This window comes from Gracilinanus agilis, chromosome 6 (genome assembly GCF_016433145.1).
Source record: "Gracilinanus agilis isolate LMUSP501 chromosome 6, AgileGrace, whole genome shotgun sequence".
Classification (NCBI taxonomy): Eukaryota; Metazoa; Chordata; class Mammalia; order Didelphimorphia; family Didelphidae; genus Gracilinanus; species Gracilinanus agilis.
The window spans coordinates 210406020-210428854 of NC_058135.1; the positions used below are offsets into that span (position 1 = coordinate 210406020).

The following is a 22835-nucleotide window of genomic DNA, read 5'->3' on the forward strand; positions in this document are numbered from 1 at the left end:
ATAAAATGCAAAAAATATATACACCTTTATTATCTGTCTCCCCTCCCCAAATGAAACAATAAGCAATAATATAAAGACAAAATCCTCATAATAAATATGAATAGTCCAGCAAAACAAATTCCTACATTGGCCACGTCCAAAAATGTATGCCTTCCTTATCCTGCATTTTAAAACTATCACCTCTCTGGCAAAAAGTAGGTAGCATGCCTCACCTTCAGGCCTCTGGCATCATGGTCTTTTAATTGCATTAATTAGAGTTTTAAAGTTGTTTTTCTTTAGAATGTTATTATTGTATAAATTGTTCTCCTAGTTCTGTTTATTTCTAGTGAATTCTGTAACTGTCTTTTTGTCATTTCTTATGGCATAAAATTCAATTTCATCGATATATCATAATTTATTTAATCATTCCCCAATAGGGATTCCAGGTTTGGGCTATTACAGATAATGTTGCTATAAGTATTTGCATATATTTTGAATTTGTATATGTACATATACATATAGATGTTATATTTTTGTATATATATATTTATACACACACACACACACACACACACACACACACACACATATATATATATATATATATATANAAAATGCTTAGCACATGGTAAGTGCTATATAATTGCTTATTTCCTTCCTAAATTATTGTTGGCTCAGTTGAATCAAATTGACTTGAAAAAATGTTAACTTATAGGCAAAGAACTAACTTTATTACAACATAGAAATAATCAATTTTTAAAACTATAAAAATAAAAAATCCAAAATGTTTATAAGTAAAAATATGCACAACTTCCATCAATAAGGATTTCTATATTATCAGAATCTATGTGTGTACAAATTATCTTGAAGAAAATTACAAATACAAATTCATCTGTTCAAAAATTAAATATAAAGCTTTCTAAGCTAATAATATATTCTCCAATTACAAGACATCTATGCTATACAATGGAAATATTTCTAAAGAAAATTGAACCAGGAAAAAATTTAATGTGATTTCATCATTCTTTTAAAAATCCAACTCTTGTGGATTTTAGTCATCAAAAATTTGAATACTAATTGAGGGTAGGAAAGTTTCTCTAAAAATACAGTAAACACAATAAATGGATATAAAATTCAGAAAGGCAATAACAATCTATTTACTGTTCCTTTGTTTGCTAACATAATATTTGCAGAACCTGTTGGTTCTCAATGGCAAGAGAATGAATTTTCGGATTTGTTTGTTCTTCTATCCATTCCCAGGACCGAGGAGTCTATGTCTTACAATAGACCTCAAATAGAGAGGCAGCTGAATGCATCCGGTAGAAAATAGAAAAGGGCATTGCAAGGTTAACCACGATTATCCAAGGTTCAAATCCAAAAACGATTTCTTCCAATCCATTGTCGTACTCAGGACGGCATCCAAAGGCGGGTGGGATCCAGAGCTGTATGAGAAGGGAAAAGAGCCATATCATTCATGATCAGATCTCACCTTTGCAGCTGGTCCCCTGGGAAGCCTCTGCTTGGGTACCACATCAAGCCCAGGCAGAAATAGCCTCACCTCTTAAAGGGTGACCTCTGCTCTCTGTGACCTTCGTAAGGCTCAACATACCAAGGTCGAGGCCCTTGCCCTGAATCACAGAACTGGAGAGCTGAAAGAGAAACTGCAAAAATGATCCATTCCAAGATATACCTGAATAGGCACTCCCTGCAAAATTAGGCAATTTGAAGTATTACCGACTGTGAGAATCAAATAAAATAATATGAGGAAGATAAATTAAATACTTATCATTTCTTTCTTATTAAAGGCTTTTTTATAAAGCAGTCAAGTTCAGCGATGATGCTACTGATCAACTCAATGCCTTGGGAACCCATGTCACCTCTGTCTTTACTCACCATTTCTGACTTAATTTCTACTGAAGTAATCACTAGAGCTTGCTTTTCAAAGCCCACCAAGAAGCGCAGACAATACTCTCCAACAGGTTGTCATTGAATTCCTGAGTCACTGATGCTCTAAGTGCTGCCACAATCATTTGGGGGCACGGGGAGCCTTTCTTTTTTGGCATTGGCTTCCTTAGGGTTTCTATCTAACAGAGGAATCTCTGAATCAGAGGGTATGTTGTGTGGACCTTTTTGTCACTTTCTTATTATAATTCCAAATTGTTTTCCAGATCATTTAAATCAATTTCAAGCTCCATCAAGAATATATTAATATGGGGACTGCTAAGTGGCTCGGTAGATCTAGAGACAGGAGATTCTAGGTTCAAATCTGACCCTAGACACTTCCTGTGTGGCCCTAGGCAAGTCACTTACTATTGATTCTAAGATGGAAGATAAGTGATGAAAAAAGAGTATATTAGTATTATTCTTTTTTTTAATTACACATTTATTGCTGGAATGACCTCCAGGAATTGATTCAAAGTGAAAGGAGCAGATCTAGAAGAACATTGTACACAGAGACTGATACACTGTGGTACAATCAAACATAACAGAAACTTCTCTACTAGCAGCAATGCAAGGATCCAGAGCAAGGCTGAGGGACTTATGAGAAAGAAAACTAGTCACATTCAGAGGAAGAACCGTGGGAGGAGAAACACAGAAGAAAAACAACTGCTTGAACACATGAGGTGATGGGGATATTATTGGGGATGAAGACACTAAACAATAACTCTAGTTCAACTATCAATAATATGGAATTAGGTCTTGATCAATGATACGTGTAAAACCCAGTGGAATTGTGCATTGGCTAAGGGGAGTTAGGGGGCCTTCAGGGAGAAGGAAAGAACATGAAATATGTAACTAGGGGAAAATATTCAAAATAAAAACTTAATAAAATAAAATAAAATGCAAAAAATATATACACCTTTATTATCTGTCTCCCCTCCCCAAATGAAACAATAAGCAATAATATAAAGACAAAATCCTCATAATAAATATGAATAGTCCAGCAAAACAAATTCCTACATTGGCCACGTCCAAAAATGTATGCCTTCCTTATCCTGCATTTTAAAACCATCACCTCTCTGGCAAAAAGTAGGTAGCATGCCTCACCTTCAGGCCTCTGGCATCATGGTCTTTTAATTGCATTAATTAGAGTTTTAAAGTTGTTTTTCTTTAGAATGTTATTATTGTATAAATTGTTCTCCTAGTTCTGTTTATTTCTAGTGAATTCTGTAACTGTCTTTTTGTCATTTCTTATGGCATAAAATTCAATTTCATCGATATATCATAATTTATTTAATCATTCCCCAATAGGGATTCCAGGTTTGGGCTATTACAGATAATGTTGCTATAAGTATTTGCATATATTTTGAATTTGTATATGTACATATACATATAGATGTTATATTTTTGTATATATATATTTATACACACACACACACACACACACACACACACACACACATATATATATATATATATATATATATACACACACACAGATGTCCTTTAGCTCTTTCATTTGTCTCTTTGGGATATAAATGCCTCTCTTTCCATAAGCCCTTCAACATTGAATATTCCCATATTTTATCATATTTGCCAATTTTCTGGGTGTGAAGTAAAATTCCAGGGTTATTTAATTCTGTACATCTTTTATTATTTGGAGCATTCTTTCATACAGCTGCTAATAGTCTACAATTGTTCTTTAGAAAAGTATTTGTATCCTTTGTTGTTTTTTTTGTTGGTTGGTTTTAGAGACTGGTTTCTCCCAATCTTACCAAGACAGGAAATGTAGCCATCACTCAAAAGCTTGAATTCTACTGAGGATCAATATAGAAGCTTTGGCCTTCTTTATTTCCAACCTGGCCCAATTTCCCCCTCATCAGGCAATCTGGTCCCCTTCTCCCTCTACACTTGGGACTCACCATATTGGTGTGAGATTTAATGCAGGCATCTAAGGGTTTAGCCCTATTCCATCTGAGAACTCTTTTCCTCAAATAATCCACCAGCCCCAGCATCCAATGTAGCAAGAATTTCAGGCATGTGTCACCATGGCCAACTGTCCCTATTATTTGGCAGTTTAATCTGTTGGGGAATGACTTTTGGTCTTATTTAGGCAGTGCAGATATTTCTATTCCCATTTTATAAATGAAAAACCTGAGACCTAGGATGGTTAAATGATTTTCCCAGAGGCAATACAGCTAGTAAATGGCCTTCAGTCCAGGTCTTTTGAGTCTAAAACCAGTGCTCTACTCACTATAACACAAAGCTTCTTCTCTATGAGTATCACCTTCCCCTAGTAATGAGAGGGGCAATGTCTCTGTTCTTAATTATTCTCTATTTTTTAGCCAGGTACAGTATATGATAGACTGATCTCAGTTATATATTTGAATGTAATGAAAATTAATTATAGATGAATTGAAAAGAATGGAATAATAGGAGATATTTATTTGTCTACTACAGTACAGCACAATATGGAGAAAGAGCATTTAATTTTGAATTTTGAATTAAGGAATCTGGATTCAAATTCTAGCTTTGCTATTTACTAGCAATTAGAAATTAGGCAAGTTTGCCTTTTTGGATCTCACTTTCTTCATCTTTAAAGTCAGGAGGTTGAACTAGATGACCTCTAATTATAACTCTGTGATAGATCTTCCAAGGAGCTTTTTGATTATTCAGTTTCTACCTTCTCTTCCTGCACCCTTCTATTAATATAAAAAATAATTATTAATATAAAAATGGCTCTTTCTTTGAACTTTCACCCTAACAAGGCAAAACTCAGGAAAAAAAGAGAATTAAAAGAAGATTATTTTTAAAAAATGTCAAGATAGCAACATATTGATGAGCTAGTTCAGCCAGGAATTCAAGATAGAATGAACTTGATAACTCATGGTGAGAAAAAGACAATTCAGATAGGCCCATGTCAGCAAAAGGGGATGATCAGCCATTGTGTCTTACTTAGCTCTTCCCTAACCTAATTGCCACATCATAAAGAAATGGGATTAGGGGCAGCTGGGTAGCTCAGTGGATTGAGAGTCAGACCTAGAGACAGGAGATCCTAGGTTCAAATCTGGCCTCAGACACTTCCCAGCTGTGTGACCCTGGGCAAGTCACTTGACCCCCATTGCCCACCCTTACCATTCTTCTGCCTTGGAACCAATACACAGAAGTTAAGGGTTTAAAAATGTAAAAAAAAAAAAAAAAGAAGAAAGAAAGAAATGGGATTATGGCAATGGTCTTCTACCTACTGGCTAACAGGTAAGGGATGGCCTGCTAAGGTCTAGATAGCAGGTAAAACAAAAACTGCCCAGTGGGTGATACCTCTTCCAACATGGATTGGTAATCAGATTTGAACCCAAGACCTCCCATTTCTAGGCCTGGCTTTCTATCTACTGAGCCACCTAACTACCCCTCAGCATAATTTCCAATACTTCATTGACACACTTTGATCTCTCCCTCTTAATAATAAGAATAAGAATATCATAGAATATTATATATTATATAATACTTTATGTAATAAGAACTATATATTTATTCTCACATATAATATTCTTATGTACAATGAATAATATAAATTTTATTATTTTATCATATTAATATACTGATTATTATTAAATTAAATCTTAATTATAATTAATACAATAATATATTGATATAATAAAAATATAATATAAAAATTCTATATGAATATTATATAATGCTTTAAGGTTTGCAAAGTGCTCACATAAATCATCTTTTTGGTCCTCACAACAACCATGTGAAATAGATGCAATTATTATCTCCATTTGCAGATGGGAAAACTAAGGTTGAGAAGTCAAGTGGCTCACCTAGTATGACACAGCTAGCTATTTTCTGAGTCAAAATTTGAACTCAGGTCTTCCTGACTCAATCTAGCACTCTATCCACTTAGCTGCCTTTTGAGACCTTCTACAGCAATAACTTCCCCTACCATAGTCAGCCTTTACCATAGTCAACCTGATGTTCTCAATTGTGATTTTCCAGGTCTATTTCTTAGCACCTCAATTACATTCCTTGATAGTAGGGTCCTACGTCTTGTTCTTCTCTTTTTTCTCCTCACTGTTGGACTCTCCCACAACAGGTGTTCTACAGCTATTGTTCATTTGGCCAAGTGGTTTAGAAATTTCAATTTGATGAACACTTATTGAGGGCCTTTCCCATATCCAGCTCAATTGTCAACCTGCTTCGCAGGAGAACAAAGGGAGCCAGGTGCTTAGGGCTCAAGAACAGAAGCCCAGAGATAATCAGGAGAGGATGAAATAGGATATGAGTTTAAATTATAGAGAAGATTCAGATTAGAAAGAAAACCAATTTCTCAGACAGATGAAAGAGGGGGGCTAAACTAGAGATAATACTGGTCTTATGGGACACAAAAGTATTATCAGAATAAGTGACAAAGTATACACACATACACCCCAAAAACAACAACAAAAGATAATATCCAGGTGGAATCTGTATCTCCTCTTGGCAACTGGGATTACCTAGTTTAGAAATAGCATTTTATGCTCATTGTAAAAATGTAGTCTTCACTGGTGCTTCAGCACCCAAAAAGGCTGCCAAGAGTATGTATTATTGCTACATCACACAACTGACTCATACTAAACCTGAATTCAACTCAAATCATTTAATAAACCCTATTGAATATTGGTGCAGCTTATTTTGGTAAGTCAAGTCAAGACTTTATATCTGATAATGCTATATTTCATCCCAGCTTTAATCCATTGTTCCAATCATTTTATCTCTTCTTGCATCTTGAGTCTGCCACCTAATATAAATTGGCAAACCCTCTCCAACTCATGTCATCCACATATTTGATTGAGAGATATGCCATCAAATCCTTCATCCAAATCACTGATAAAATATTGAATTGGGCACTAAATCTGGTGCCCAATATTTACCTACTAGAGACTTTTCAGGCTGGCATTATTCTATTAAGATTCTTTGGATCCAGTCAGTTAACCAATTCCAAGCACATCTAATTTAACTATTATTCACTTGGTACCCACCTCCCCATCTTGTCCACAAGATGGAGACTTTGTCAAATATTTTCCTGAAATCTAGGTATTCTACATCTAAGGCATTCATTTGAACTACCAGTTTTGCAACTCTATCCAAAAAATGAAATCATTAAAATAGACATTTATGCAGTGTTACAAATTTATATACAGTTTCTCATTCATTACATGTTATTATTATCATCTCTCACAACAGCATGAGGTAGGTATTAGAGGAATTATTATTTTATTTTAAAGATGGGAAAACTGACTTGCCTAAATGTCAAGAGCCTGAATTCAAATCCAGATATCTCTGGACTCCAAGTTGAATATCTTTTCCACTATGACACACTGATATAACTTTATCTTAATGAACCAATCCTACTTCTTGGTGATCACAGCTTTATATCCTAAATTTAACAAAATTTAATATGTTCTGCAATTTCCAGCCTCAGATACTTACTAGCTGTGTAGCCTCAGATAAGTCACTTCATCTCTCTATACCTCAGTTTTCTCATATATAAAATGGGATAATAATAGCACCCATATCCCAGGATGTCTCGAGAACATAGGGAAATAATGTTTGTAAATAGTTCTTAAATAGCTATAGAAATATTAGCTATTATTATTATTAATCAAAATCAAGCTCATTGCTCTATAATTTTAAATATTTGCCTTCTTTTTTTAAAATCAGAGCAAAATTTCCCCATCTCCTACATTGTGATATCTTTCCTCTTCTCCAAAATATTCCAGATATTAGATTCACTAAATCTTTTCATGTAGTCCATTTAGGCCTGGTGACTAGGAGGCAGGGAGATACTTTCTTCTCCATTTTCCCCACTAATTTAGAAGCTGGAATTCCTCATTAACCATGTTAGAGCTACCCTTCCAGGATGAGTGCCCATCTGGAGATGGTAGAAAGCACAGCAGGAAAAACACTAACACCGAAGTCAGAGAATGTGGATTCAGATTCTGTTCCTGATGCTTAATGAGTCACGGGCCTTCGAGGCCTCTGTTTCCTAACATAAACTATAAAGGTTGGGGTGAATGGCCTCTGTGATGGGTTCCAGGTCTAGATCTGATGTTGTTATACTTGGAAAACAGCAGAAAAATGGAAGTCGAGCAATCCCTTCCTCTCTTTGCAGTGTGTTATATTCTCATCTATTAGAAAGATCCTATTTCACTACTGATTTTCCTCTTGCTTGCAACCTAACTAAAATAGCCTCTTTTTGTTATTTTTGACATTTATCAGAAGCCTTAGCTCACAGGGTACTTTAGACTTTCTGCCCTTACTTGCATCTCCCATAAGAAAAACTGAAAATGAAAATCTACAGGTTTGGCAAACTCTTTTAGTTTTAGTCACTGCTGCCAGATGTGTGGAAAAATTAGTTTGGGGTGCAAATCTGAAAGGACCAGAACTTCCACCCAATCCACATCACTGACCCCTTTCTGCTCCAGACCTCAAGATTTCATTCAGCAGCCCAAAGCACAAAGCCAATATTTTAAAAATAGGAATCTCTTCTAAAATCTGAGTGTGTTCAGAACTCCATCTGGTCAACTACTCTGTAAAGTCCTTGGCTGTAGAGATGAAATCATTCTTTAAATTTGCATCCCCAACAGCTACTACAATTCCTGGCACCTAGTGGGGGCTTTAATGACAGCTTGCTGAGCTAAGAGAAGCCACCTAGGACTATAATCCCTATTACTAGGAAGGCTGAGCCTGGTAGATGATTGAACTCAAAAGTTCTGACCTGCACTAAGGCCCTGCACGAATCCAGTAAGACGAAGGAGGGAAGAACTGACCCAAGTCAGAAATGGAGCAGGTGAGGGCTTTCCTACCACAAGAATCTAATGCCTGAGTGGCCCCTGTACTTCTAGCCCTGGGAGATAGGGAGGCCCAGGCTTTAAAAAAACAAAGAAGTGAATAAGGAAAGGCAGTTAATGGCACAGTGGATAGAGAGTCTGGTCTGGAGTAAGGAGGTTCTAGATTCAAATATAGCCTCAGACACTTCCTAGCTTTGTGACCCTGAGCGAGCCACTTAATCCCCATTGCCTAGCCCTTCCCCTTCTAGAGTTGTTATTAGGACAGAAATTAAGGGTTAAAAAAAAGAATTAAGAAACAAATGAGAGTGGGGGAGTAAGTAGATAAATAAGAGCTGAAATTCATAGATGAGAGATAGTTGACAAAGACAGATGGATAGTTAGATAGATGAGAGACAGCTGATACACAGATAGATGGATAGATAGATGATAGATAGATAGATAGATAGATAGATAGATAGATAGATAGATAGATAGATAGATAGATAGATAGATAGATAAAGTGCTTGTTGTTTGAGAGTTCTGGCCTTTTTTATTTTAAGAGAGAAGAAGATAGGGAAGAGAGGGGAGATGGAGACAGACAGAGAGAGAGAGAAAGATAGGGGAGAGACAGACAGACAGACAGACAGAGACAGAGACAGACAGACAGAGACAGACAGACAGACAGAGAGACAGACAGATAGAGAGAGTCAGAGACAGACAGAGAGACAGACAGACAGACAGAGAGACAGACAGACAGACAGACAGACAGACAGAGACAGAGAGACAGGCAGACAGACAGACAGAGAGACAGACAGACAGACAGAGAGACAGACAGACAGAGACAGAGACAGAGAGACACAGAGAGAGAGAGAGAGAGAGAGAGAGAGAGTTGGCCCAAATCAGAAAGTATCTTTTGGGGGAAAATATCGAAAAGCTTACATAAATCCTGGAGTTGTTCCCATGTTCTGCCGCCTTTTAAAACTGCCTCAGATGAGGGAAGCCTCACTTTCCCCTGCCCACAGCTTCAACAACAAAATCAGAGAGCTTCTACATAGAAATGCCCAGAGTTCCTTTTACCTTCAGGAGCAACAGAAATTCCTCTCCAGATTTCAGTCCTTCATGACCTTTTCCCCTCCTGCGTTTCCAGTCTTCTCACACTTCCTCTTCTCAGAATAGTCTACACTGTGGTGGCAGTGGTCTTCCTGCTGTTCCTCACACAGGACACCTCCTCTCCCTACTCTTCAGCATTTCCTTGGCTGTCTCTCATTCCTGGGGCCGGCTCCCTCCTCATCCCCATCTCCATCTGGTTTCCTTCAAGTCTCAGCTCAAACCTTCCTGTCTGCTGTCTCTAGTCCTGTCTGTCTGGGCTTGTCCCCAGTTTATCCTGAGAATATCTTGTTTATTCTTAAATGTTTGCCTTTGGCCTCCCCCATTAGACTATGAGCTCTTGGCCAGCAGGCATTAGGTTTAATTTGCTTTTCTTTGTATTCCAGGCTGCAGCACAGTAACTGGCATGTGCATCTCTTGTTTCCTTTCAGTCCTGTCTAGCTCTCTGAGAACCCCTTTGAGAGTTTTCTTGGCCAAGATACTGAAATGTTTTGCCATTTCCTTCTCCAGCTCATTTTTGCTGATGAGGAAGATGAGGCAAACAGGGTTCAGTGACTTGCCCAGGGTCACACAGCTAGTAAGTATCTGAGGCCAGATTTGAACTCATGAAGATGAGTTTTCCTGATTCCAAGCCTAGTGCTCTAGCCACTGCCCCACCTGGCTTCCCCTGTCATATACATTGTAGGCATTAAGTAAATACTTGCTGGCATGACATGACATGACTGGTTCTTGCTGCCCACAAACACTGAATGGAAAATGAAGTGTTAGAAGGAAATGTCTCCAAACTTAGCACAGAAATATTTCATCTTTTTAGGATACAACTAAGAACCAAGTTTGTTTTTTTAAAAGGTGGGGGACACCCTTACCAATCTTCCACCTCTGAGACAATACACCGAAGTACAAGGGTTTAAAAAAAAAAAAAGGTGGGGGATAGGGCAGGAGGGTCTCAGCAGCTAAAACAGCTACTACACAGTATATGCTAAATTAGAGCTCAAGTGTTGTATTTAGAAAATCTATTTTAAAACACTCTGATCATTCCTCTTTTAGAAAAAAAAAAAAAAGACCTTCACTATATCGTGCAGATATACCCCTACAACATCAAGTACCATTTGCCCATAAAGTGAAGCACAACGATGACTCTGAATGTCCAAATTTTATTTTTATTTTACCTTTGAGATGTGCTAAATCTTCCCTCATTCAATTATATTTTTTCTGGGCCTTAGAAAATTTGTATTTTCTAAATACATATCAATTACCAATTTTGGATTTGGGAATGAGGAGGAAAATTTTGACTTAATATTAGTAAGTGTTTCCTAACAACTAGAGTTTTTCCAAAAGTGGAATGGACTGGAGTGGAATAGAGTGGCCTTCCAACATTATAACTCCTATAAAAAATAGTATGAGGAATGTGAATGCACTAAGGATATCAAGGTGAGTTTTAAATAACAAAAATGAAAAAATGAGAGTAGACTTTTTACTATATTGGGGGAAAGGAGTATCAAAAAGACAGGGCCACTGCTTGGATCCATATTAACAGAGAAAAGAAGGAAGGTAAAGTTATTCAACTTTTATTTTATTTGGATTTTTCTTTGTTAAGAAGAATGATCTTTGGACTGAAAGGGACAAAAAAATGAATAATAAAAGAGTTTAGCTAGGATAGGTAGGGAAACAATAAGAGACACACATAATTCTCTTAATGAGTTGAGATCACACCAGACCTGGCAGCTTCTATCCTAAACAAGAGAAATACAATATCCTTTTTTTTTAAACCCTTGTACTTCGGTGTATTGTCTCATAGGTGGAAGAGTGGTAAGGGTGGGCAATGGGGGTCAAGTGACTTGTCCAGGGTCACACAGCTGGGAAGTGTCTGAGGCTGGCTTTGAACCTAGGACCTCCTGTCTCTAGGCATGACTCTCAATCCACTGAGCTACCCAGCTGCCCCCAATACAATATTCTTAAAGGCAAAATAGATAGACTTACAACCAAGAAGAAATCACTCCCACAACTGAGTATAATCTTATGGGGAAAAGAGATAGACTTTTAAGGAACAGAGACTTATCCAGCATTCTTGATGAAGAGACCAGAGTTGAGTAGGAAAATGAAGATGAAAATAAAAGAGTCCAGAGAAAACTAGAAAGATACATTTAAGTAATTAGAAGGGATTGTGTGATTATAACATGCTAGCATTCTAATTAGGAGAAGAAACAAGTGTCCCTCCAAAACTCTGATGTTTTCAAAAAGTATTGAGAGAGTTAAATAAGACAAACAAAAGTCTTTGGAAGTTTTAAGAGGCAAAATGGAAGGAAAGGTTAAAGGAATACCCTAATGTATAAAGGAAAAAGAAGAGGGTAGAATTTACTATTCCTCCAAAGTGGGGTGCAAATATAGAGGAAGGAGTAAGAGAAACCAACATCAGAGGAACTTCACTCTTATCTAAATCTGACAAAGAAGGGTTGAACACATACATACATTTACACAAATATTCCTCTCCTGGTTCTTCTTCTGACTCTTGGAACTTCACCATAATGCCTCAACCGCCTTCTTGCCCTAGAAGATTCCTCCACCCTTGCTATCTCCTTTCCCATTAATGTGTTCCTTATGAAACCCCAATTTGAAGAATGGTCCTAGCCAGCTATCCTTCATTCCTCTCCCAGTTCCTCTTCCAACTCTTCGGATTTTGTAATTTCACTACATTTTCCCACAAGGGTACCTTTTCTTTCTGTCCCCCTACTTTGTAGCTCCCTTTTCTGTACTATTTTCCCCAATTAGAATGAAAGATCTTTGAGGACAGGAACTTTTCTTTCTTCCTTGTATCCCCATCAGTTAAGCATAGTACTTGGCATATACTAAGAACTTAATAAATACTACTGACTTGACAAAGACAAATAATCCAACAGGGTGACAAATAAGAGATAAGGAATGAACAGTGTTAAAAAGAAGAATATGGGAGTGGGGGTGAAAGAAGGAATGCACAACAAGCTTCCTGATCCTGAAGAGGGGATTAAAAGGAAAAAGAAATTAAAAGAACTGGAAACTAAGGAGTGTCCATCTAATAGGGGATAGCTGAAAATTTTGTTTTATATCAGTATAATGCAACATTATTGTACTGTAAGAAATTATAGAAAGACACAATTATAGAGAATCCTTGAAAGAGTGAACTAATGAAAGATCTTTGAGGACAGGGATTTTTCTTTCTTCCTTATATTCCCATCAGTTAAGCACTATACTTGGCATATACTAAGAACTTAATAAATACTGTTGAAGTGAGCAGAACCAGAAGGATAATTGGTTGGTCAATACAATGGCAACAACATGGTAAAGAAAAAACAACTTTGAAAATCTTAAAAACCCTGAACAAAGCAATGACCAAGAATATCCCCAGAAGAGCCCTAATGAAGCATGCCACCCACCTCCCGATGGAGAATTGATGGGCTCAAAATGTGAAGGAAAGCACACATTTTGGGCTAAGGCTTGTCCTAGATTTGTTTTGCTTGATTGAAATTGTATGTTGATGCTAGTAAATTTTATGACCATAGACAAGTCCCTTTGCCACACTGGAGCTCAGTTTCCCTGTCTGAGGACCTTTGGGTCTTGTCATCAGCCTTGCTGATGAACCCTGAGGTCTTTTGGGCTTATCCTTCCATGGTGAAGCTGAACTCTTTTATACATGTTGCTTTGTATATTTTTGTTTGCATGTGATCTCCCCCATTCAATTATAAGCTCCTTGAGGTCAGGGACTGTCTTTTGACTCTTTTTATATCCCCAGCTCTTATTTTAGCACAGTGCCTGGCACATAGTAGTCACTTAATAAATGTTGATTGATTGAGCAAGTGAGTGTGAACTCCCAGAGATGTAGGTAGCCAGCAGGTACTGCTTCACTTTTTCTATTTCCAGCCCCAGCCCTTAGTACAGCACACAGAATAGTTAATAAAATACCTTTTTTATTCACTCATTAATCTGTAAAACAAATGAAATTATATTAGTCCTTTTGACCTCACAAAGATTCTCATGAGAATGCAATGGAGTAATAAAAATGAATGTATTCTTTAAAATAGACTGTGTGACCTCAGACACTTTCCCAGCTGTGTGACCCTGGGCAAGTCACTTGACCCCCATTGCCTAGCCCTTACCACTCTTCTGCCTTGGATCCAATACACAGTATTAACTCCAAGACGGAAGGTAAGGGTTTAAAAAAATTAAAATTAAAATAAAATAGACAATGTGAGGCATTCTGATTGTTGGTCTTATCTTTGGGTTGGCCTCAGGAACTCTTAAAAAGAATCTAAGTGTGACCAGAGTTTCTACCTGCATCAGAAAAAGGATGAAATGTCAGATGTTAGAAGTAATGAAACATGACTGCTGCTAGAATTGAAATGATGGTCGCATCGCAAGGCCATTTTGCTCTTATCATTGTAAGAGGGAGATTAAAAGAATTTGTCCCTACAATCCAGAAGTCAATTTGTGGAGTCAGTGAGGATGACCACTCCAGATAGGCAACCAATGCTTCAATATCTATGACTCTATACTGTCTATGGTAGGTTAGAAGAAGTGATCTTAGAGATCATCTTGACCAATTCCTGCATTTTATGGCAAGGAAACTGAGGTCCAAGGAGGGAAAGAGACTTGTCCAAGGTCACACTGCTCCTGTAGTTAATAACAGAAGCGAGATCAAAATACCCACGTCTCCTGGTACCTGATTCAATGGACTTTCCAATGCACCTTTCTGATACTCTTATACAGTTTTATGCCATGAGATTTTTTTCTTCTTTGTTTTCTAATATTAACCTACAGAAAACCAAATAAGGGATGATTTTTACATTGTGAAAAAATAGTTCATTCTTTACTTTGATCTAGATTGCTTTCACTGGCGATTTCACTATCAATGAGGAAAGTCCCTCTATCAATGACTGTTCTATGTTTGGCAATCTTAGAAGGTGGCCTGGAGCATTGGTACTATTACCTAATGCCTGTCTTATTCACAAGAGAGAGACTGAGCCAAACAGTTAGCTGAAATCTTTAGCAAGAGGCAAAGTGACTTGTCAGGGTGATCCAAGTATATGTCAGAAGGGAGCAGGTAGATGGCTCAGAAAGAAAGCCAAGCCTAGGGATAGGAGGTTCTGGATTCAAATACAGTGCTAGACACTTCCTAGCAGGGCCCCCCTGGCAAGTCACCCAACCCCAACGGCCTGGCCTTTACCACTCTTCTGCCTTGGAACCAATACTTAGTGTTGACTCTAAAATAGAAGGTAAAGGTTTAAATATATATATATAAGTATGTGTGTGTGTCAGAGGTGAGATGACTCAAAGTCAACACTTACTCTATCCACTATGCCTATCTTTTTAACTAAGCCTGCTTGGGCCCAGTAGGCAAAATTAAGATAAATGGGCAGAAATTTCAAGGAGGCAGATTTGAAGTCTTTATAAGGATGAAACTCCCAAGTGTCAGAGCTATCCAAAAATGGAATGGACTGCCTCATTAAGTCAACATGTGATACCATTTAAGAAGAGGCTATGAGAGCTACTGGAGATGTTTTTAAGGGGATTCCCACTCCAGATAGGGATTAGACTAGATGATCACTGACACTTCCAGCCACAAGTGCTAGAGCCAGCCAGAGAAAGCTAATTGTTAAATTGTCAGTGTGCACCTTTATAGCTCAGAAGGCAACACTACAAATCGGACTTGATTTATTGTTTTCTTGACTGTCTAGCCTTAAGAAAGTGATAAATAAAATATTAATAATACAGGTTAAACCCAGTAGAATTGCTCATCAACTCAGGGAGGAGGGAGGAAAGAGGGGAGGGAAAGAACATGAATCATGGAATCATGGGAAAATATTCTAAATTTATTAATTTTAAAAATAAAATTTATTTTAATTTTTTAAAAATAATGCAGATTAAACTTAAAAATATGTCTTTAGAGGGGGTATGTAGGTGGCTCAGTGGATTGAGAGCTAGACCTAGAGATGGAGAAATCCTGGGTCTAAATCTGACCTCAGACACTTTCTACTTGAGCAAGTCACTTAACCTCCACTGACTAGCCCTTATCACTCATCTGCCTTAGAACCAATACACAGTATTGTTTCTAAGATGGAAGGTAAGGGTTTTAAATATATATATAATTTATATTTTATATATTGATTTAATGTTTTTATATATATTTTGTATAATATATATTACAATATCTTATAAAAATATAATACATTTATATATTTATATATATACTCATATATATGCTGAGGACATTTATTTTTCATAGATGTGGTTGTTAAACATACAACAGAATAAGCCTACTTCCAGAGCTAAGATTCTTTTTTTTTTTTTAATCTTTCCTTCCATCTTAGAATCAATATTGTGTATTGGTTCTAAGGCAGAAGGGCAATAAAAGCTAGGCAAAGGGGGTTAAGTGATTTGCTCAGGGACACAGAGCTAGTAAGTGTCTGAGGCCAAATTTAAATTCAGGACCTGTCTCTAGGTCTGACTCTCTATCCACTGAGCCACCTCACTGTCCCACCCAGATCTAAGATTTTATCATTCTCTGCCTCCATAAAATTCAAGCTTTCTTTGTCACATTACTTGCTCATTAGACAAAACACTTAGTGTGTCTTACCGAAATGTTGCAGAGGAACAAAAAAGCTGCAATATTCTTGAGGATTTTTCTCTTGGTGTTAGCTGGCAAGAAATTTGTACTGCAGTCCATCCCTGGGTGGTTTTCATGACTTGGTTCTCTGTCCTCTGGCACATAGTCTTCTCTCAAGCAAATATTTCCATTGAGCATGAACGACAATTCTCTGCCATTGGAAGCAGCATCTCCTGCCATCCCACAACTCTTTTGACATGAAGGAGTGATCAAAGTGGAATTCCTATTGCATATGGCCACTACCCTAAGAGTCCTGATGTCCTCGTTGTATTTCTCAGGCTTGCGGTGTATGGATTCAATGATGAAAAGGTTTTGAATATATTTCTCCAGAATCACCAGAATAGAATAAGGCAAGTTATACCATGTGTATGCAGGATGTTTCTCGGCACAAATAATGGCCAGGATAGATCCCCAAGAAATAAGCCAGGACCCAGATGCAGTTCCTATCAAGAGATCCGAGTCAAGCTTTCTGGCAGGATTTTTGGACTCATCCAATGATGTCTCTTCTGTCCTATAAATCCAGACCCCTACGATGCCAGCTATGATCATTACCATCAATGAGACCGTAGCATAGACATAAAACATGATGAGTGCAGACTCACTCTTTGTCTTTGAACGCCCAATCTGGATCAAGTATACTACAACTATAGCAATGGTGGTGGCCAGCACTGTCAGACCAACAACCGTGCCCATCATCACACCATGAAACTTAAATTGGATTTTTGGATGTTGGTGACTTTCAATTTTGCGTCCAGTGTTTTTCCACAAGACATAGAACATTGTGGAGGCTAAGATATGATACTCTATATTGAAAGGATAAAGATAGTATATTCCTTGTGAGATTTTGGAGCAGAGGACAATGGATGTACAATTACATTCAGGTGAGTGGTCATCTAAGGCTAAAAGAAAAAGACAGGTTACATTGGGATGAAAAAAATCACTTCATTCAGTCAGAGGAGCAAAAGCACAAACTTCTCAAAATCAAAGATGGGTCAGGATCTACTTCATCCAAAGTTTCATTCAATTCAGAGACAGTTATTAAGCACCTACTCTATACAATAAACTGAATCTTCATTTTCATCCAGGCAAGCAATGTTCAAATCCATTTTGAGGTACCTTTATTAACACTAAAAGGGTTACCCTATCAACTCACATTTTAAAAAATGACTGTACAAATCATTGCAAGTTGACATTATGAGTTTACTTTTAAATAAAAATGTTCATCCTGCTATCTATTTTCTTTGCTCTGCAACAATTGCTGGAACTTGGTTCTTCAAGGTGTTCTTAAATTCTGGCCCTCCTTGAAGCAGTTACCAGGTACAATCAGGAAGGAGCATAAAAAGAGGAATAGGACATACACTCTGCCCTGAAGGAGTTTTTAATCTAGTAATAGAATAAGACATGGAAATAGAGAGCGATAATAACCAAAATGTGAAATAGAGGCTTAAGATATGGCTATCTTAGTCCAAAGGAGTACGAAATCATTGCTGGAAGAGAAGAGGGAGAAGTAGGGAAGGCTTTATGGAGGAGATGCCTTGAAAGATGATTGCAGGATGTCAGCAGGCAGAAATGAGGAGAAAGGAACATTCTAAGAATAAGAAAGTGTCTACTAGATGCAGAATTTTCACTGTAGCTTTTCTGTCCATTCAAAAAGCTGTTTATGACTTATATTAAGCCAGAGGTTCTTGCAGACATCTGTGAAAAGATGATTTCCAAAGAATTCAGAAGGAAATAATGCCTTACATTTACTTGGTGATTTTGAACTACAAAATACACTACCTTCTTTGATTATTGCAGAAACCCTGTGAGATAAATTTAAAAAATATATATATATATGTATATATATATAATTTCTTACATTTCACAAAGGATCAAACTGAAGCTCAGGGAGTGACTTGCCCTAACACACACACACACACACACACACACACACACACACACACACACACACACTCTTAAGAGAAAGGAGAAACATGTTTTAAACAGACTAGATTGGTCCCTCAAGGGGGTAGGGAGCCATTTGGCTTTCTTTCCCCCTGAGGCATGCAAAGCCCAACCTATGGGGAGTTTGGGTCAGAAGTTTTCCTGGATCTCTTACTTCCCTACAGCGAATACCTAGTGTGGCTGGTTGCTGCATTGACTATGGAGGCAGAGGAAAGAAGTGTATTATTTGAGTCAGGGCACTTTTTAACTTTAGAATTTGCATTTCTTTCATCTTTTATAATCAGGAAAGTTGCTTTTAATGTATTTTATGGACCAGCAGGGCTTAGTTACATTTTAAACCCTAAGCCTGAATCTTGGGGCTAGCCTAGGTTGGGCTATTCCAAGATACATACATTTTGACTCAAGTGCAGTCTCTTACACCTACCATATCTCTCTGTGGGATACTGAACCAGGAGGAATTCTCTTTAGGCAAGTTGTGCTGGGGCTCTACAAAATCTTCAATCATTTAGAAAACTTATTTTTAAGTTTGGTGAACTCTATTTACTGATGGAAGGAAGCAAATGACTATGTCTTAGAAAGACTATCAACAACAAGAGTTAGAGGGGGTAAAAAATTCAATCCTCCATAAGTTCATGTTACCTGAACATTCTTAGGCAGTGAAAGTAAGGAGGGAGAATGGAGGAATCATTTATTAAGCACCTACTATGTGCTGAGATCTTTAAAAATTATATCTCAGGGGCAGCTGGGTAGCTTAGTGGATTAAGAGCCTGGCCTGTACATGGGTTCAAATCTGACCTCAGATACTTTCTAGCTACGTGGCTCTGGACAAGTCACTTAACCCCCATTGCCTAGCCCTTTATTGCTCTTCTGCCTTGCAACCAATACACAGTATTGATTCTAAGACAGAAGCTAAAGGTTTGTTTTTTCTTTTTCTTTTTTAATCATAACTCATTTCATCCTCACAAGAACCCTGGGAGGTGAATGCTTTTATTATCCCCATTTGATAGATAAGAAAACGGAGGCACCATACATATAAGGCACTGCCAAATAGCAAAGCATTCACCACCAAAACTTACCTATTGTTATGTTTCCAAAGCCAAGAGTCATCAGCCTTTCTTTATGTTCATTGAGTTGGTGCTTTGACTCATTCAGGACACCGTTAGCCCAGAGAAGCAAATTTGTGAATACAGAATGGATCAAGCCAAACCTAGAAAACATTGCCATTTGCTTGATGAGTAGCTCATGGGTGGGAACAAAGAAAATGAAGTAATCAATAAATAGGGTCAAGGCAGAGGCAATCATTCACTCTCTTTAGGGGAAGGGTCACAGAGTACTTCCAGAACTTATAATTTCCAAGACTTCTAATTTCATCTCTGGTAAAATCAAGTCATTCAGCAAAATTGGCCATGTCTAAACCTAACAATCTCCAGCATTGCAAAAACAAAGTTTCCTGAACTTGGAAGCTCTAAGTAGCTATTGACTGGATGGTAAAAGCTGAAAGGATCCCTAAAACATAAGAACATAGAATCTTCCAGAGGAAAAGAATCTTTGAACATAGAATAACATACAGTAGAGCCTCAATCCTCTAATTTTCTCAGGGTCCTCACCCATCTATTTCTCCTTTCCTCTAAGGCTCAGAGGAAGACTCTAACTCCTCATTCAGTTCCATCTATATTTTCAATCCTGTCCCCACCCCTTCAGTTCCCTGAACTTGTTTCATCATTCTCTTTTTCATAAGCCCTTATTCTTTTTTTCTATCTTATAGATCCCTTATCTTAATAATAATTCCCTTGACTTTGCAATTTATCTTTTCCCTTCTCTTCCAAATTTCTAGAACGATAAATCAACAATAGTTATCTCCTTTTCTCAAAATTTCCTCTTTCTCCTCCCCTTGCAATCTGACATTGATTCTCTTCCATTCTAACAAGATAGTTCTCTCTTAGGTCACTAATGACTACTTCTATTCCTGAAGTATTTCTCACTCTGTCAACTCCCATCCATTCCCACCAAAATCACCCCAACTGGAGCCTTCATCTCTTCTCATCTAGACCTTGATAAGAGCCTCCTAAGTGCTCATCTTGTCTCCAGATTCTCTCCAAGCTGCTTCTTCAATCTAACCTCCATTACTATCCAAATAGAATTTCTAATGCTCCACTATGATCATGTCCCTCCTCTATTAAAAAATCTTCAGTGACTTCCCATTGCCTGCCAAATGAAGTGTAAACTTCTTCTCTGGTATTCAAGGTCCTTCATTATCTACCTTCAAACTCTCTGTCCAGCTATATATACTATTCCTCTCCATATGCTTGACATTCTGTCTTTTGTTCTTATCCCACCTCTGTTTCTTTGCCAAAGTCATGCCTAGAATGCTGTCCCTTCTCCTCTAATCTCCATCCTTTGAAGTATTTCCCCTCCTTCAAGATCCAGGATTGGTGGTACTTCCTCTATAAAGACATTTCTAAATCATGATCTCTCCATGGTTTTCCCCATCAGTAGCTAATAAGGGTTTATCATACTGAATTAGACCTGAAAGGATTCTTATTTACACATATAAAATGTTATAAGCAGAAGCAAATCTAGAAGATAATGTTAGCACCAAAAGGGTTTCTAGGATATGTGTGTACGTATGTATGTGTCTAAATGTGTATATACATATATGTGTGTATAAATATAAATGTATATATATACATATATATACACACACACTCATAGACACATACACACATATCTGATGCTAAAGCTGGAAGGGACTTTAAACATTGTCTAATGAAATCCTTTCATTTTACAGATGAATAAACTGAGACTCAAAAGTAACTTGCCCAAAGCCAAATAGAGGCAGAAAAAGAACTAAAAATCCGCTTGAACTCTGATGACAACCCCTTGGAGCTGCCCAGAGCTAACTGGAGGAACAGTATTTTGCCACTTGAAAACAATGTTCATCTTTGTCAAAGGTGGGATTTCCCGGCAGGTATGCAAAATAAAATAGAATCTTAGACGATATTTCTGAATCAACATGCTTGTAAAATGTGTTTGCTGTTGACATCTGTCCAGCCTCTGTAGATTTTATCAGTGTAGTGAGATGTCTACAAGGTATTGTGTAGAGCAATGAGCAAACACAGACAATAATATTTGACTCAGACTGTCTTTCATTTGCCAACAATACATATGGCTCCACTTTCTACTTTTGTTCCTGCTTCCTTGTCCAATTGACTTTGGCCAACCAAAGGGCAAATTGAACACAATAAATTAAATTCTGCCCCTCCTTTGCCAACAGTCATTGCCTTCAGCAACTAAATCTGGCTATGTTCCCTGTATTGGTTTGATTTGGAAACTTCTCTGGGACTGGGGGGAAAAATTTCCCCCCAAAAAACTGTCTTTATTGTTGCATGATTCTGATCATTCCAGACCACAATAAAGCAAGAACTCCCTTCCCCAAAATTCTGATTTCAACTTTTGTTTCCTGGTATCCTTTCCAAACTGGGACAAAAGTTAAGCTCCAACCACAAGAGAATAAATGAAGTTTAGGTCCCAGCTATAGACAGGAATGCTCAGCACAGATTTCCTATTCCTACCAGGAAACTTTTTTAGGAAAAACCCTGTTCTTTTGAGTTTTCTTTTTCCAACAGTGATACATGTGTTACATTACATGTGTGATACATTCAGCATATTTGAAAAAGAAGAACCAAATACCCTTTTATGCCCAAAAAGATTAGGGTCTAGATGCTCTGAGATAATGTAGAGAAGGGTCTACATAACTGTGAACTATTAGTGTGGGGTATGGAAGAAAGAGTCCAGAAAAATCAGAAACAATTCAGCACTTGGACTGTCCATCTGTTATCCTATGCTCTGACCACTTACCCAGCCCACCTTCATTTCCAATCATGCATTTCCTAGATGATATCTTTTATACTATTTCTACATACTCATCATCACTGATAATATTTTTGAGTCTACTTATATCCTCCATACACAGTTCTATTATCCTTTCATCCATGCAGTCTTGATTATACAGAGATTTTAGTGATGTATGATTTATGGGCATAGAGAATTACCAGGAAAATATCAGTGGCAGCTCACAAAATAATCAGAAGTAGGTGGAGGAAAACTGGTTTAAAGAAAACTTGGCAAGAAGGGCAAGTAAGCAAGTTACCCCAGGGACATTAAGGTTGAAACCATATCAAATACAACCAAGAGATAAAAGACAGAAAAGATCTGTAAAGACTTTTATAACCAAATAATTTCACCAACAAAGAAAATTGCATCATTTGAATTCTAACAAGGGGGAGAGGGGGACAGAGGAGCGAGGGAAGAGGCAGGGAGAGGGAGAGAGAGAAAAAGAAAGAGAGAGAGAGAGGAGAGGGGGGAGAGAGAGAGAGAGAGAGAGAGAGAGAGAGAGAGAGAGAGAGAGAGAGAGA

The 22835-nt window shown here is 37.6% G+C and overlaps 1 protein-coding gene across 1 annotated transcript in view; it reads right to left on the reverse strand.

The window, feature by feature from the left end:
* Positions 1-1250: 1250 nt before the first annotated feature.
* Positions 1251-22835, reverse strand: part of OTOP1 (otopetrin 1) — a 40808-nt gene continuing 19223 nt past the window's right edge. Inside the window, exons 3-5 of the mRNA XM_044681761.1 lie at positions 19497-19659; positions 16447-17375; positions 1251-1421 (exon numbers count right to left, since the gene is read on the reverse strand). Coding sequence (XP_044537696.1) covers positions 1251-1421; positions 16447-17375; positions 19497-19659 — 1263 coding nt within the window. The remainder of the gene's footprint in view (positions 1422-16446; positions 17376-19496; positions 19660-22835) is intronic.